The sequence below is a fragment of the Myotis myotis genome, unplaced genomic scaffold (genome assembly GCF_014108235.1).
Source record: "Myotis myotis isolate mMyoMyo1 unplaced genomic scaffold, mMyoMyo1.p scaffold_m19_p_34, whole genome shotgun sequence".
Lineage (NCBI taxonomy): Eukaryota > Metazoa > Chordata > Mammalia > Chiroptera > Vespertilionidae > Myotis > Myotis myotis.
In genome coordinates this window covers 709,007-726,841 of record NW_023416340.1, presented here as the reverse complement: position 1 = coordinate 726,841, position 17,835 = coordinate 709,007, and the positions used below count along the sequence as shown (strand labels likewise).

At 43.5% G+C, this 17,835-nt stretch overlaps 1 protein-coding gene across 1 annotated transcript in view; it reads left to right on the top strand.

Moving 5' to 3' along the window:
- The window catches only part of ARHGAP35 (Rho GTPase activating protein 35), a 136,912-nt gene that overhangs the window by 64,308 nt on the left and 54,769 nt on the right, over positions 1-17,835 (top strand). The window contains exon 3 of the mRNA XM_036303001.1: positions 2,634-2,778. Coding sequence (XP_036158894.1) covers positions 2,634-2,778 — 145 coding nt within the window. The remainder of the gene's footprint in view (positions 1-2,633; positions 2,779-17,835) is intronic.

Sequence of the window (17,835 nt, the reverse complement as noted above, 5' to 3'; positions counted from 1 at the left end):
GTTAATAAGACCAATTTAGAAGGGCAGGTTACTTACAAATTTGTACAACCTGTAAACTTAAAAGTAGGGGTCTCTACATAAAAGCCGCTAAACTAGCTTCTAGGTCTGAGTCAACTGTTCCCTTTCCTTATCCTGCCCATTCTCATTCCTTTTGATACCCTTTATAGAGAAAACAGATCACTTCCTGTTTAGTCTGAGATTCTTTGAGGACTTCCTGTGCAAACATGTGGCAAGAAAAAAGGACAGCAGAGGATAAAATATATATGAAAGAAGGAACAAGCCCATTTCTAGGCTGCGGGCTGACATTACCTGAAGTGACAACCCAAAGAGAAAGACAGTCCAGTCTCTATTTCATTCAACCTGCTATCAGCTAACTGATTCAGTATGGAGGAATGTGAATGGATCCTTAGGACGCAGAGAAGAGCCACACACTCCACAAGCCTGGCCCTGGCCCACTGCAGTATGCCCATTCCTTGTGAGACCAGTGACATAGCCTCTCAGGTTGTGGGGAGTAGCTGCCGATATCTCCCCGTGTAGACTGCCAAGGCAAGCAGGCTCTGCCTTCACACTTTTTACAAAGAAATAAGGAAAAACAAATAAATGATTTATGATGTATCTTTACATGAAAGAACCAATCTAGACTGTCTCCCTAGCATCCTCTACTTATGTGAAGTGCAACATAAAGAATTTAAGCTTTTGCCCTAACCGGTTTGGCTCCGTGGATAGAGCGTCGGCCTGCGGACTCAAGGGTCCCGGGTTCGATTCCGGTCAGGAGCATGTACCTTGGTTGCGGGCGCATCCCCAGTGGGGAGTGTGCAGGAGGCAGTTGATCGATGTTTCTCTCTCATTGATGTTTCTAGCTCTCTGTCCCTCTCCCTTCCTCTCTGTAAAAAAATCAATAAAATATTTTTTTAAAAAAAAAAAGAATTTAAGCTTTAGAATCTAATAGACCTAGGTTTGAACCCTGACAGACAAGTTCTGTGACTTTGGTTAAGTGACTTAGCATCTCAGGGACAGCAACCTGCTCACAAGATGGACGTGAGGGTGAAATGATATGATGGAAGGCAATGGCTCAGCACCCAGTATACAGTAGTTGCCCAACAATGTGAGTTCTTACTAAAGGGAAGACGGCTGAGAGCTTCTATCTTTATACACGTTTGAAGCCAGATCACAATGAATCAAACAGTATTCTCTCCATTCTGTTTAGCCTATTAGCTCTAGAATCTGAATATGCAAAGAAGACTCTGGATTTCGGAGATTCTTTTTACCAATCTCAATTTGGCAGAATTTGGCTGTCAAAACTAATAGCAGCACTGTTCTTCAATAAAACGGAGACTTCCAAATTAGTTGGTCTTAAGGAATTTTAAAAATGGAACTTTTAAGCTGCAAGGAAGCTATTTCTAATCACCATAAAGCCTTCTAACCATAGTACTAGTACATAGACAATAAATTTTAATCTTATACTCCCCTCTCCCCCAATATTAGAACAAGATGAAGAGGTATCTTCTAACAATCTAAGTTAGCTAGAAAATTGAGCCTCCATCAGTTGAATACTTACAATGCAGCAGACACTTGCTTAAGTGCTTTATATGAATTATTTCACTCCAGACTCAGCAGATCTGTGGGTTTGGGTGTTAGGAACCCCATTCTACAGATGAAGCTAAGTCCTAGAAAAATTCAGTTACCTACCCAAGTCTGGCTAACTGCAAAACCTGTGCTCTTGACCAATGGGTTCATTGTGTTTTTTCAAAAGTTCTTGGGCTAGGCAGACGATGACTCTAAGGTTGGATAAATGATTAAAGATACACTACAATCTGGGTAACTCCTAACAGTAATAACTACTGACAGGATCTTTGGAGACAGACCCTCCTGTGTTCGAATCCTAGCACTGTCACTTACTAGTTGTGTCATTTAGGTATGTGACGTTTTTCCTTGGTAAAATGGAATATCATGAGGTTTAAAAGGAATAATATTTGGGACTTGCTTAGTACATAGGAAGCTCTCAAGTAGTTGCAGCTGCTACTCCTACTGTGTGAGGAAGGTGACTGCTGAGAAAGAAAAGACAGTTACCTTTGATGAGTTAGTTTTGCCCTTTTCAAATGCAGAAGCCATTGATACCAGGTGATGTATCTAAGGGAATTCTCACTGGGGGCTTTCAGCCTTAGCAGAATACATGGTCTATCTCTGTTCTGGAAAGAGTAAGTTATTAGTTTTCAATTCCATCTTTTATCTTTTTAAGAGTTTAGTCATCGTTGAGTGTATAACATCTATTGCCATTCGGGATGTTTGGAAAACTTCCTGTTTATGCCAGTGCACCCCTGATAAAGGCTGTGGATAGTCATTTCATTGTTATTAAATAAACATGGCCTGCTTCTTATAAACACCTTTGTTCTGGCACTGCAGTCTCTTGCTCAAGGTGTGATTATGAGGCAGCTTGCTGGCAGATTGTGTGATACTTGGAGGCTAGAAAATGCCAACTTAGTGAGATGAACAAGGGGGTCTCTCTGTCCTGCTTGGAACCTTTCCAGCAATTTCCGCACCACTGTGAGTTCTCCCCGAGAAGCCTTCCTGATGTGTAGGTGCATGATGAGACTCACTTTATTTTTCTGCTTTCTTTTCTCTTTCTTGGACAGAAACCAAAGCCTAAACCCCGGCCATCCATCACAAAGGCAACCTGGGAGAGTAACTATTTTGGGGTCCCCTTAACAACCGTCGTGACTCCCGAGAAGCCAATTCCTGTTTTTATTGAGAGATGCATTGAGTACATTGAAGCCACAGGTAAGTGCGTTACCTCAGAGCCAATTACAGCTTTCACTGTCTACACTGCATGCTTTCCAGAGGCTAAGCCCTCTAGAGATTCTGGAATCAGCTCTCGCTTAGTGTGAGATGCGTTCTGAGAAGGAGCTGAGCAGTCCCGACAGCTGTCGGGTTCCTCCCTCTATCTCCATAGTTGTGAGGCTGTGGCGCCAGGTCCAGTAGAGCTTTCAGAACACAGGAGCTGTCCTGTTCTCAAGGCTGCAGTTGTGGACCATCTAGTTGTCTTCTCTGTGCCCCCAGCTCCCTGTCATAGCATGCAGCCTGCCTGCCTGTCAGCTTCTTGAGGGCAGGGAAAGGGTCTTATTTCTCATTGTGTCCTCAGTACTAGACTAGACACAAATGGTAATACATTTTGGTTTAATAAAATGAATGACTAGTTGTAACTGTTATAGTGCCTGAGATTCATGTTTTGAGAGATTTAAAAAAAAGTTTTTTTAATAGAAATAAGAAAAAAAACAGCTTGGGTATCTTCTATCAAGCAACTACATTTCAACTCCACTGACAACTTGGTGTTATGTGAAAGCCAACTGTCTTAAATTTTTTCTTCTTTGTATTGAAGTGACACAATTTTACCTGTGTTAAAACATACATTTAATGCACTTAGAATTCCTACAACATGTCTTCTGGCCTCTCTTTTGAAAACCCTGGAGCTTCTAGTTTCATGCTGTTTCCCTTGTTCTTCTCCTGGATGCTTGCAAAGCTGATGAGCTTTGGGGAGAAGGAGGTACAGTGGGCACAGGATTACATGAATTCTTGAGCATTAGTAGTTGAGCTCAAGAATATAGGCTTAAACTGATTTGAAACCAAAGTGAGTATTATGGTCTCCCTCTGTGTTCTTCCTGATTCCGGTGTTATCTGTAGTGATAGGAAGTATTGTGTGGTGTGGACACCCTGCCAGGCTCTGCTGATAATTTAAGCAGCACCATGCTAAGTTGGGTGACTGGTTTTAATATTTCCTCAGGATGTGCAGAACCAGGGAATGTAGGTTTCATATGGAAGCCCGTTAAAGACTTTGTCATTATTTCCAGGGTTTTCTCTGCAACACACCAGGCTTAGCATTGAAACAGCAAGCACTTTGCATAATCACAGCAGACCTGCAGCTTTGTTTAGTCCATTCTGTAACCAAGGCTTTTTCTGAGTGTCCATGGTTTTGTTTTTGTTTTTTAATCCTCACCAGGGGATATGTTTATAGGTTTTAGAGAGAGGGAGGGAGAGAGAAACATCAATGTGATAAACATTGATCGGTTGCCTCCTGTACTGGCCCTGACTGGGGATCAAACCACAACCCAGGTATGTGCCATGGTGGGTAATCAGAGCCCCGACTTTCCAGTTCATGGAACAACGCTCCCACCAACTGAGCCACACTGGCCAGGGCTAGACACTGGTTTTGTATCTGTTTCTTCCTGGCACCTCTCCCTTGGGCCAGGAGGAAATCTACACAAAGCAATTGGGTGATTAAATTCTTTCTAGTTGCACCAATGTTTCAGAGAGATAGTTTGTGGCATTGGAAGGAAGGGGTGGGCTCTTTTTCCCTTTATTTTTTAACTTATTTTTAACTTATTTCAGATTTATAGGAAAATCATAAGTTGTAACAATTTGAAAGTAACAAAAAATTCCATAAATGTTAACATTTTACCATATTCCCTGTATCATTCTTTCTCTACATATTTGTATCTTTTTTCCTGAAATATTTGTTACAGATATGATGCAGCTTTACTCCTAAATACTTCAGTGGATATTTCCTAAAAAACATTCTCTTACATCACCATGTAATTTTAAAAACTAGGACATTAACACTGATGCAGTACTAACCTATATAATCTATAGACATTTTCATTTCATTAGTTCCATTAAAATGTCCTGTGTAGTAAAAGATAATTTTTTTGTGAGAGATTACATACAGTTGTCAGGTCTCTTAAGTCTTCTTTAATCTAAAACCATTTAGTCTGTCTGTTTTTAATGGCCTTGATAGTTTTAAAGAGTACAGATCAGTTATTTTGTAGGATGTTCCTCAACGTGGCTATTTTTTAGTTTAGTTTTGTTTTGTTTTTTTTTAAATATATTTTATTGATTTTTTACAGAGAGGAAGGGAGAGAGATAGAGAGTTAGAAACATCAATGAGAGAGAAACATCGATCAGCTGCCTCCTGCACATCTCCCACTGGGGATGTGCCCGCAACCCAGGTACATGCCCTTGACCGGAATCAAACCCGGGACCTTTCAGTCCGCAGGCCGACGCTCCATCCACTGAGCCAAACCGGTTTCGGCTTGTTTTGTTGACGTTTCCTCATGATTAGATTCAGGGGTGTGCTTGTGGCAGAAATCGCAGGGAAGCAATGCTGTGTCCTCACTGCCTCACCCCAGGTGGCATGTGATGTCAGTTTGCCCCATCACTGGAGATGTCTTGATCCCTTGATTGAGGTGGTGGTGCCTGCCAGGCTTCTCCACTGTAAAGCTACTATTTGCCCCTTTGTAATGAGTAAGGATTTTGTAGGGAGGTGATTTGAGACTCTAATGTCTGGTTTCTCCTAACACTTTCGCCCACTAGTTTTAGTATCCATTGATGGTTCTTGCCTGAGACCCTGCTCACCATAGTTCTAACTCTAATTCCTCCTGCACTTACTAGTTTGGATTTTCCTGTCTGGGAGAGCTTCCCCTTCTCAGGAGCCTTTTGTGAGTGGCCTCCTCCCGTGGCTCCCCTGTGGTGGTACCAGGTGCTTGAATGTTGTCCCCATGCCCTCTAGCTTTTCTTTACACCCAGTGACAAAATATACCTCTCCTTGCTCTTCTACTTGTGAAACCTTTCAGATATGAAGACCTCCTCCACCCGGCCCACAGTCTGCCACCAAGCTGCTGCTTCTCTGAAAGCTCTGTTAGACTGCACCACTGTCCCCTCTCACCAAAAAGCTCGGAGCTTCAGGGACATCTCCGACTTAGCTAATCAATTCCCAAGTCCATCGCTTCTACTTGGTCCTCTCTTAGCTCTGTCCCCTCCACTTGAGTTCCGCTGCCCCAACCATCGCACCCTTCTCAGTCCATCCTGAGCATGTGACAGTTCTACTGAAAACCTCCTCCTGGCTCCTCGTTGCCTGCCAGCTGCCGGCCACACTCCTGACTCCTCCCTCTCATACCCAGTGCTGTCATGCTGTCATTGTCTGCCTGCCTTCACGCCCTCTTCTCCTCTCCCCTCTCTTCATCCTTCCTTTTCTCTCTTGTTTTATACTACGGTGGGCATTGATTTTAGAATTGCTTTACATGAATACAAACAATATTTTAGAAGAACATGGACCAAGCAGACTTTCTTTGTATTACTCTGCTTTGCATATGCCCTTCGTATGTCTGAAATAGCCCACATTTCTCCTGCCTCTGAAACTTGCCCTCACTCTTCCAGACTCCCCCACCCAGCAGCACTTTGATGGCATCTTCCTGGTAGTTCTCCTCAGGCACAGTTCCACTTCCTGAGAACAGGAGTCTCTGTTCTCCTGTCTCCCTAGAGCCTGGCACCCAATATACACTCATTGTTGATTGAGTGAGTGGGTTTTAATCTGGGATATCTGAATTCTGTTGTTTTCTTCTTTGTCTTTTTTAGTTTTGGTCATATAATTCCCTTCATTGGCATTAGTTTGTACTTTTGTAGAATTTTAAGGAGAAAATTCAACATAGTATCTATGAGCTTAGTCTGCATGTTCAGGGGTGGACCTTGTGTACTCCATTTCCTAAAAGAACTTTTTCCTATTTATATAATTAAAATATGTTTATTTGTAGAAATTCAACAAAAGAATGTGAAAAAGAATTTAAAGATTAGTTGATCTTCACGTAGTGAAAACCTCTGTTAATGGTTTAATATATTTCCTTATAATCTTATTTCTCTGCATATGTGTATGTATTACCTTTACATAATTCAAAATATGTCATGTCATAGTTCTCAAAATTTTTTAAGCATAACTTAGATGAAGTAAAAGAGTCCTGAATTCACCCACCAGTTTACCTACTCCTGTTTTCTGCAGAAAAAGAATTTAGTAACCAAGAGTTGAGTTGGAGAAGCATTTTTTGATAACCACTTTTTATTATTATTACTTTTTCTGATTTTAAAGAGAGAAATGGGAGGAGAGACAGAAAGAGAGGGGTTGAGAGAGAAATATCAATTGACTGTCTCTTGCTCCTGCCCTGACCGGGGATCCAACCCACAATCTAGGTATGTGCCCTGACCAGGAGTCGAACTGGCCACCTCATGGTGTAATGGATGACACTCCAACCAACTGAACCACACCAGCCAGGGCAAGAACAACTGCTTTTTAAACCAGACAAAACATGGCTTTTATTGTTGCAAATCCTCATCCAAGGGCATTTTTCCATTGATTTTTAGAGCGAGAGGAAGGGAAATAGAAATATTGATGTGAGGAAGACACGTTGATTGGTTACCTTCCTCATGTGCCCCTGGGACCGGGAATGAACCTGCAATCCTGCAAGGTTCGTGCCCTTGACCGGAAATTGAAATCGTGACCATGACTCTTAGGTGTGTGGACTGACGCTCTACCACTGAGCAACACTGGCCAGGACTGCAAACATGACTTTTAATTGCTGCATCTTGTTCCATTAAATGGCTGTATCACAGATTATTTAAACCATTCCCCCGTTGTTGGGCCCATGTAGGATTTTTTCCTGGTATTCTTAAAATAACAAACAGATTAGCTAGGGAGGCATTTTAGTGATACAGAGCTTCAGATCCAGGTAGACTGAGTTTAGAATCTTTGTTCTGCCATTTGCTCATCTATAAACTGAAGGAGATGACAGACCTGCCTCCCAGGGCTGCTGTGAGGGTGCAGGAAGACTTGTCTGTGAGGCGCTCAGCAAGGTGCCTGGCACACGGGAGTGAGTGCTCAGTGAGTGCTAGTCGTTGCTCTAAGCTTCACCCTCCAGGCATTTGGTCTTCCTTCCTATTGCCGGTCAGACTTTACTGTTAAATGTAAATATCCGTGACTCTTTTTCTTTCCTCATCAACTATTAAATTTGAAAATTATAAAATCTGTAGAAAAGTTGTAAGAGCCCTAGCTTGTTTGGTCCAGTGGATAGAGTGTTGGCCTGCGGACTGAATTGTCCCAGGTTGGATTCTGGTCAAGGACACATGCCCAGGTTGCGGGCTCGATCCCCAATAGGGAGCGTGCAGGAGGAGGAGGCAGCCAATCAATGATTCTCTCTTATCCTTGATGTTTCTCCCTCTCTCTCTCTCTCTCTCTCTCTCTCTCTCTCTCTCTCTTTCTCTCTCTCTCTCTCTCTCTCTCTCTCTCTCTCTCTCTCCCCCTCTCCCTCCCGTTCCCTCTCCCTCTTTCTCTCTGAAATCAATAAAAATATGTATTTTTAAAAAAAAGTTGTAAGAGTCATACAACAATCACCCAGTAGTCACCAGTAGACATTTTGCACATTTCCCCTTACTTGCCTAATTTTTATAGTTGTTAAACCATTTGAAAGTAAGCTACAGGCTCTATGTCACTTCACTCCTAAAAATCTCAGCATAGGTCCCTAAACTTAAGGACTTTCTCCTCCATAACTACAATATTATCACTTTTAAGAATATTAGTATTGCCCTGGCCAGTGTGGCATATTTGATTGGAGTGTTGTCCCATGCACTGAAAGGTCAAGGGTTTGATTCCCAGTCAGGACACATAACTAGATTGCAGATTCTCAATCCCTGGTCAGGGTGCACACAGGTGGCAACAATTAATATTTTCCTCTCATATCAGTGTTTCTCTTTTTCTCCCTTCCTCTTTTTAAAATCAATAATATATCCTTGGATGAGGATATTTTAAAAAGAGAGAGAGATGTTTGTTGGCAATACAGATTATCTGTCTCATCTCTTTAAAAAAAAGAATATTAGCATTAATTCACTTATTTTTTTTTTATATATTTTTTATTGATTTCAGAGAGGAAGGGAGGGGGGAGAGAGAGAGAAACATCAATGATAAGAGAGAATCATTGATCAGCTGCTTTCTGCACACCACCTACTGGGGATCAAGCACACAACCCAGCCTAAAAGACTAGTTGCTATGGTGGTCAGTGCACTCCCACGGGGGAAGCACCACTCAGCCAGAAGCCGGGCTCAGGGCGAGTGCAGCAGAGGTGGCAGGAGCCTCTCCCATCTCTGTGGCAGTGCTAAGGAGCAGCAAGCCAAGCGGTAAAGAGCAGCGAGCAGGCAGGCGGTAAGGAGCGAGGGATCCTGGATTGCGAGAGGGATGTCCGACTGCCAGCTATGCCCCGAGGGGTCCCAGACTGTGAGAGGGTACAGGCCGGGCTGAGGGACCCACTCCTACTCCCCCGCGCCCCCCCCCCCCCCATGCACAGATTTTGTGTACCAGGCCTCTAGTTTTATATAAATAGTGTGTGTTTAAATTTACTCATTTGTCTTAAAACTGAATTTTTTGTTCTAGGAGCCAGTCAATATTCACAGTGTGTTTGACTATTGCTTCCTCATCTCTTATAGTCCAGAGCAGTTCTGCCTGCCCTTTTTAAAATTTTTTTAAAAAAATTATAAGAGTCTAGACCAGGGGTGGGCAAACTTTTTGACTCGAGGGCCACAATGGGTTCTTAAACTGGACCGGAGGGCCGGAACAAAAGCATGGATGGAGTGTTTGTGTGAACTAATATAAATTCAAAGTAAACATCATTACATAAAAGGGTACGGTCTTTTTTTTTTTTTAGTTTTATTCATTTCAAACGGGCCGGATCCAGCCCACGGGCCGTAGTTTGCCCACGGCTGGTCTAGACAGTTGCCTTATAAAATGTCCCTTTGTGTGGTGTGACTGTCTATGCCTCTCCATCAACCACAGCCCCTTCTGACACCACCCATAGCCACTTCATCAGGTGGCTCCTGTCTGAGACGAGGGCTGGGACGAACGATACCGTGTCCCTCCCTAGACAGAGCACCCCTGTGAGTTGGGCGTGGAGGCGCTGTAGGATCTCACTGAGTGAGGGAGTAAACTGTGGATTAGGGTTTTCCCAGCTCCCACTTACACTGAACTTGTACTTTTCTTAGGGAAGGTCTGTGCTGCCACCTGACCTCCCCATCCCATCTCCCTCTTATTCTTGGTAGAAATTGCCATTGATCCCATGGCTGTTCAGGCAGTCCCTTCTGGCCAATTGGAAATGATACTCCAAATGAAGCTTGTTTGCCAGGCCTGCCCCAAGCAGTTCAAAGTCAAAAAGTCCTGTGCCTGCCTCTTTTGTGTTTGTCCCATACAACTTGTCACTTGCTTGTCCTGGCAAATGACATACTGCATCATCACTTTCAAGAGCAGTGCTTGGGGGTTTATACTCCTGCAGGTGGTGGTGGGAAAGAAACCCACCCCTCTCCTTTTGTGCCTCAGGGCCTGTCTTGCTACCCACCTGCCTCTTCCTACCAGTGTCACAGCCAGCGAGCGCGCTGTAGAAAACAAAACAAACCAAAACCTTGTGGAGAGGGAGTGGTATGACCTTTATGATTTGAACAACTTGAACCATTCCATCACATTACGAGTATTTTTTCTAATTACAAGAGCAGTAAACATGCTCACTATTAAAAATTGAGTCATCATAAATATCCATAGATGTTTTATAGGTATATTACAGAAAAGGCAACTCCCTTATAATCCCAATCTCCAGAAGTAATCAGTAATAATTGTAATATTTTTTCTGCTAATACTGCCCCCCCCCCAAAGAAGTTTAAAAACATGAAATTGTGTACATACTATCCTGCAGCTTATTTTCTGTTTGACTTAACACTGTACCTTGGGCATCATTTTTTTTTAAAAATATATTTTATTGATTTTTTACAGAGAGGAAGGGAGAGGGATAGAGAGTTAGAAACATCGATGAGAGAGAAACATCGATCAGCTGCCTCCTGCACACCTCCCACTGGGGATGTGCCCGCAACCAAGGTACATGCCCTTGACCGGAATCGAACCCGGGACCTTTCAGTCCGCAGGCTGACGCTCTATTCACTGAGCCAAACCGGTTTTGGCCATTTTTTAATTTCATCTCTCAGTCAGCTGCATTCTAATCTTTGATCTGAGAAGAGGACAAAATTTGGTGTCAAGAGGGAGAGAAGCTTTGTTTTCAGGCAGCTCCTAAGTCCAGGGCGGCCCAGGGCAGGGTTCGGGGACTGCCGTCTCCCCTGCCCATAGTTAGTGAGTCAGTTGCTAACTCCTCCTAAACAGGTGACAGGAAAAGGACCACTGCCTTGTTGTCTGAAAGTTTGCGCTCCTGTGCTCTCTTGCCAGGACTCTGCATCGGAGCGCTCCCCACATTCTGAGGTTAGCCCAGAGCCTGTGGGTGAAATTGGCTCTGGTTTGCACCTGTCTTTTCCCTGAGCTCTTGGACCCTTGTTTCGTGTTTCCTAACGTTGGAATGTGTTCAACAAATGGCCAGTAGGTAGAGCAGCTTCCAGATTGATTTGCAGATGCTTTTAGCCCCAGCCCAGGTACGGCCTCAGCGCCTGCTGTGCTAATAAGGTATTCGATTTTATTCTCGAAGCTCTGGTGACATGGGAGGGCTGGGAGAGGGCATGTAGCTCTTGCAGCTGCTCTGAGGTCACCACGGGGAGGGGTTTGCTGGGGATCAGATAGACTGCATTTCTGGCTGGAATGCTTTTTCTTCCAGTTTTCACCCACATGGAAAAGTGGTCAGGGCCATGGAGTCACTGCTCCTTTCTATAGCAGGCTGAGTCCTGAGAGAGAATGTTGGCCCCGCTAATCTAAGCTCTCTGTGCGTGGCAGGAAGTAGGAATATTCAGTTCGGTCCAGAGTTGGGGTGAGTACTTACTTTTAGAGCCTGCTCACAGTCCTGAGAAGAATTTCTCAGGATAAATACACTGTCTTCCCACCTCACTGTGGTCACACAACTAAGGATTCACATCCCGGGTCTCTGGACCAATTTTGAGTCAAGGCTTTTTTCCCACAGTTGGGGAAAATATTCTTGTCCACCAGTGGAGAAACCCCCTGAGGCAGCTTCCAGTGTCACCCTCTCCATCCAGGAGGGCTAGTACCCTGCAGGCGGAGTGCCTAGTGCCTGCTCCTCTGGGCTCTGCCGCATATACTCCCAGGCCCAGGCCTCACTTGTCAGTCATTGAACTAAAAACCGCACTCCCTAGGAGCGATTCCTTTGAATAATGTGTGAGACCGAACCTCCTCTCCCTCTTTCTGTGATTTAAAAAAAACACACCTTTTTCTGTTAGTAGTGGGAGGAGGGTGAGAGGGGCAGTCCTTTCCTTAACTGCTTCGCTTCCTGAGTAGTGACCAGTCCCCAGCACGCCTAGCAAGCACTGCCGAGGGCGGAGAAAGCAGCTGTTCCCAGGCAGAAGCAGTCTCATTTGGGCATAAGGCCCCTACTTTTCCATCTCAACTTATAATGTATTCAGGCCATATCATATAAATAGCTATAGACCACAGTTTTGTTAGTGCATCTTAATTTCAGTTAGTCCCTGTGGAATGGAAAATCCCCTGGAGTCAAGGGAGCCCAGCAGCTGGTTAAAATAATAAGGCCAAAGATGGCCTTCAGCACGGCCACGCTCCCATTTTCTGTTTCGGACCCGTTAACTGTGTGCCTGCTATGGCCCAGGCACCTGACATAAGTGCTCTCATTTCACAAGAGATTCTGTTGCTCTAAGATACCAGATGTGGTGGGAAGCTGGCCCTTGGGAAGGGATCGGGTACCTCGCTGTGGGGAGGATCTTGGCTGGAGAGAATGTGGCAGCACTTACATTCTCTTCCCCACTCTTAGGAGGAAACCTTCACAAAACCTGGTGACAGAACCAGGGCTCAGTCTTCGGGGCATCGCAGCACCTACATGGGCACAATATTATAATTGACATTTACTATTTTTTTTTAAATATATTTATTGATTTTTTACAGAGAGGAAGGGAGAGAGATAGTTAGAAACATCTATGAGAGAGAAACATCGATCAGCTGCCTCCTACACATCTCCTACTGGGGATGTGCCCTCAACCCAGGTACATGCCCTTGACCGGAATCGAACCCGGGACCCTTTAGTCCGCAAGCCGACGCTCTATCCACTGAGCCAAACCGGTTTCGGCAACATTTACTATTTTTAAAGCCCTTTGCTGGAGGGCATAAGATTGAGCCACACAACCCTGCCTTGGGGTTTTGGTGCCTGCACTTAGTGGTCTTTTTATATACTTGCCTCTCTTGAGGGGCCGCAGAATCAGGTCAAGTTTGAGTCTCATCTCTGGTTGAGTGGGAAAATGCAGGGTAATGCACAAAATGGTTGTAGACAGAAACTTCCTGATAAGTCACTTATTAGCTTTAAAAATATTTAGCTTACCATCTTTTTATTGGAGGAGTAATAGATTGTATTCATTCTACAGATATTTATTGGATATGTATATTAAGCATCTACTATATGCTAGGCACTGTGTTGAAATAAAGTTCTCCCCCATAAGGTCCAGGGATCGTGGAGATAGACATAATCATACAAATGCATAACAAATTCAGGCAAAAAAACATTACTGGATTTTAAAATCACTGGGGCCCGGCTAGTGTGGGTCAGTGGTTGAGCGTCAACCTATGAACCAGGAAGTCACGGTTCGATTCCGGGTCAGGGCACATGCCCTGGTTTCCAGCTTGATCCCTGATGGGGGTATGCAGGAGGCAGCCAATCAATGATTCTCATCATTAATGTTTCTCTCTCTCTCCCTATCCCTTCCTCTCTCTGAAATCAATAAAAACATTAAAGTCCTAGCTAGTTTGGCTCAGTGGACTGAAGGGTTCTGGGTTTGATTCCATTCAAGGGCACATGCCCAGGTTTTGGGCTCAATCCCCAGTAGGGAGCATGTAGGAGGCAGCCGATGAATGATTCTCTCTCATCATTGATGTTTCTCTCTCTCCCCCCCCCTTTCCCTTCCTCTCTGAAATCAATAAAAATATGTTTTTAAAAAACATTAAAAATGAAATTAAAATCACTGGGAAATGAAATGACTGACAAAGAGGACCAAGTGACAATCTCAGGCAGTTAGAACCCTTACCGGCTGCTGCTGGGAATATAAAAGGTATATAAACTGACCTTGGAAATCTCTGGGATAGTTTATTAAAGTTTAAACATACACTTACTATTCCACTCATGGGTATTAGTCCAAAAGAAATGAAGACGTTTTCAGCAGCTTTGTTCATGAAATCCCAAACGAAGCCACCCATCCACAGGTTAGTAAATGAGCTGGTCCATTCATCCACTGGAATACTACTCAGGGGCCAAAAGAAATAAATTCCTACAACATGCAGCAACGTGTTTGAATCTCAAATCATTAAAAGCTGTGTGTGATAGAAGCCAGATACAAAAGACTACAAGTTATGATTCCAGTTATACCTAACTCTGGAAAATGCAAACTAATCTATAGTGACAGCAGGCAGATCAGCCTGGGAGTTAGCAGTGCAAGAGTGGATTACAAAGGGACATGGAAAACCTTTTGGGGGCGACGGAAGCGTTTTGTATCTTGGTTGTGGTGATGATTTCACTCCTATATTCATATTTCAAAATTATTAAATTACATACTTTTAAATAAGTTTATTGTCTATAAATTATGCCTCAGTAGTTGATTTTTAAAAAGTAAAAAAAAAAAAAATCACTATGAAATGGCTTTCAGGGAACTTGATAGTTACATGGTTTCAGAATATCAACCAACACATTAATTACCAGTTATAAAAGGGAAATGGCCCTAGCTGGTTTGCCTCAGTGGGTAGAGTGTCGGCCCTCGGACTGAAAGGGTCCCAGTTTGATTCCGGTCAAGGGCATGTACCTCGGTTGCAGGCCCTTGGGGGAGCAACCAATCGATGTGTCTCTCGCACATCGATGTTTCTCTCTCTGTGTCTCTCTCACATCGATGTTTCTCTCTCTGTGTCTCTCCCCCTCTCTTCTACTCTCTCTAAAAATCAATGGAAAAATATCCTTGGGTAAGGATTAACAAAAAAAGGGGGGGTATACTTTTATAATGGAGAGATCTGGAGTTTACTGTCTTAAAATCATTAGCCCTGGCACCCCCACTAGCAGTTCAGGCTAACATTGTGTGCCTCCTTGACTAAAATACTTAATCTGAATCTTATAAGGAAACAATCAGAAAAATCTAGAATGTGATACACTTTACAAGACAGCTGGCCTAGCCTCAATATAAAAGTCAGGGTCATGAAAAAGTTTGGGAGCCTAATGCAACTTCTATGTTTATAGCATGAACCCATTTAGATACCCAGGTGTTACATCCGTGAGCTTTGGGGTCACCCTGATATCCTGACTTTCTCATATAGTAACTGGCCTTAAACTGTCTAAGCTTCATTTTCCTGTTCCTTCAAATTGGGAACAAAAATAATAGCTCCTTCAAAGGAATTTTTTTTAGAATTAAAGAAACTCCTGTTTGTAATGTTCTTAGCTTAATGTCTGGACCATAGTGATCACCCAGTCAGCGTTAGCCATCGTTTGGTGGCTCCTATCACTGACTTGATAAGGCTGTGGAAATCCAAGCAGCGGTTCTCTACCTGTGGGACGCGACCATTGGAAAACACATATAGCATATCAGATATTTACATTACGATTCATAACAGTAGCAAAATTAGAGTTATGAAGTAGCAACGAAAATAATTGTATGGTTGGGGCCACCACAACATGAGGAACTGTATTAAAGGGTCGCAGCATTAGGAAGGTTGAGAACCGCTGTAATGGGGCATTTTCAGTAATGGACAATATCTGTAGGACAGTGTCTGTAGTTTTTAAAAACTTCTCGTTGAAGTTGTAGCATCATTAAGAAAGTACACTTAGCCCTGGCCAGTTGGCCCAGTTGGTTAAAAATGCCCTCCAGTGCACCAGGCAGGTTCATTTCCTGGTTAGGGTACAAACCTAGGTTTTGGGTTTGATCCCTTGTCAGAGCCTGTACAGGAGGCAACCAATAGATGTGTCTCTCTCACGTAGATGTTTCTCTCTCCCTTCCTCTCTCTCTCTAAAAATTAATAAAAGCGTATCCTCAGATGAGGATTTAAAAATAAAAAAGTAAAGTATAGTCATCATGAGTATAGCTCAATGAATAGCCACAGATGGAATACACTTGCATATCAGTACCCAGATCAAGAAACCGAAGATGACCAGCCCCACATGTCCCTCCCTCCCTGCCCTGGACTCCTCTTACCAGGCATAACCACTATCCTACTTTCTGAGAGTTACAGAATAGTTTGCCGCTTTTGCTTATTTAATTAATTAATTAAAACATTTTTTTATCGCTTTTGTTCTTTTAAAATGGACTCAGACCAAATGCAGTTTTGGTCTGGCTTCCATTACTTAGCATTATGTCTGGGTTCATCTGTGGTTCATTCCATAAATTTTTTAAAAAAATATTTTTTTATTGATTTCAGAGAGGAAGGGAGAGGGAGAGAGAGATAGAAACAAAAACAACGAGAGAGAATCATTGATCGGCTGCCTCCTGCACGCCCCACACTGGGGACCAAGCCTGCAACCCAGGCATGTGCCCTGACCGGGAATTGAACCGTGGCCTCCTGGTTCATAGGTCGAAGCTCAACCACAGAGCATGCCGGTCGGGCTCATTCCATAAATTTATCCATGCTTGCGTATGGTTATAGATCATTCATTCTCATTGCTGTATACTATTCCATTGCGTGAATAACCCACAGTTTATTCATTCTAACTCTTCATGGAAATTTGTGCACTTTACATTTTGGCACTATTATGAATAGTGCTGCTATGAACATTCTTTTTTTTTTAATGTATTTTATTGATTTTTACAGAAAGGAAGGGAGAGGAATAGAGAGTTAGAAACATCAATGAGAGAGAAACATTGATCAGCTGCCTCCTGCACACCCCCAACTGGTGATGTGCCCACAACCAAGGTACATGCCCTTGACCGGAATCAAACCTGGGACCCTTCAATCCGCATTCAGTGCTCTATCCACTGAGCCAAACCGGATAGGGCTATGAACATTCTTTTTTCTTTTTTAATATATTTTATTGATTTTTTTTACAGAGAGGAAAGGAGAGGGATAGAGAGTTAGAAACATCGATGAGAGAGAAACATCGATCAGCTGCCTCCTGCATACCCCCTACTGGGGATGTTCCCGCAACCAAGGTACATGCCCTTCACTGGAATCGAACCTGGGACCTTTCAGTCCGCAGGCCGACGCTCTATCCAGTGAGCCAAACCGGTTAGGGCGGGCTATGAACATTCTTATGCATGAATTTTGGTGCATTTATGTGCACTCATATGCTTCAGATATATAACCAGGAGGAGACAGTTGTGTGGGTGTTGTTTTTTTCAATCCGCACCCCAAGATATGTTTTTATTGATTTTAAAGAGGGGGGAAGTAGGGGGAGGAACATCAGTGTGAGAGAAAAACATTGATCGGTTGCCTCTTGTATGTGCTCTGACCTTGAATCGAACCCGAAACATTCTGGTGCTCTGGACGACACTCCAACCAACTGAGCCACCCAGCCAGAGTGGAATGAGACATTTTTTAATAATTAATTTTTTAATATGTTTTTATTGATTTTAGAAAGAGAGAAACATCAATGAGAAAGAAACATCAATTGGCTGTCCCTGCATGTCCCCTACTGGGGATGGATTGAGCCTGCAACTCAGGCATGTGCCCTGCCCAGAAATGGAACCAGGGACCTCTTGGTTCATGGGTTCATGCTCAACCACCGAGCCACACAGGCCGGACTTAATAATTTTAGCATGTTGAACATGATCGTTTAAAAGATGTCTTCAAGCACATATCAGCCCCTGAGGCATAATAATCTCCGAGGCTGAGAGCTAAACCAGTAAGGGGATCTCTGCTGGCTATTTGTGGCTTTGTATTTGCTGTCTTTAGATAAGGGGGCTCTTGGCAAGGTGGGGGCACACAGAGCTGTCTCACCCATGTTTTGAGCAGCTGGGTTTTTCCCATTTGCCGTGTGCCTGGCTGGAATCATCTTGAGTCCTTCCGGGACCTTGTGGTGTAGCTCTTTTCTTCGCTGGGGCTCTCCCTGTCGTTTCAAGTTGAGG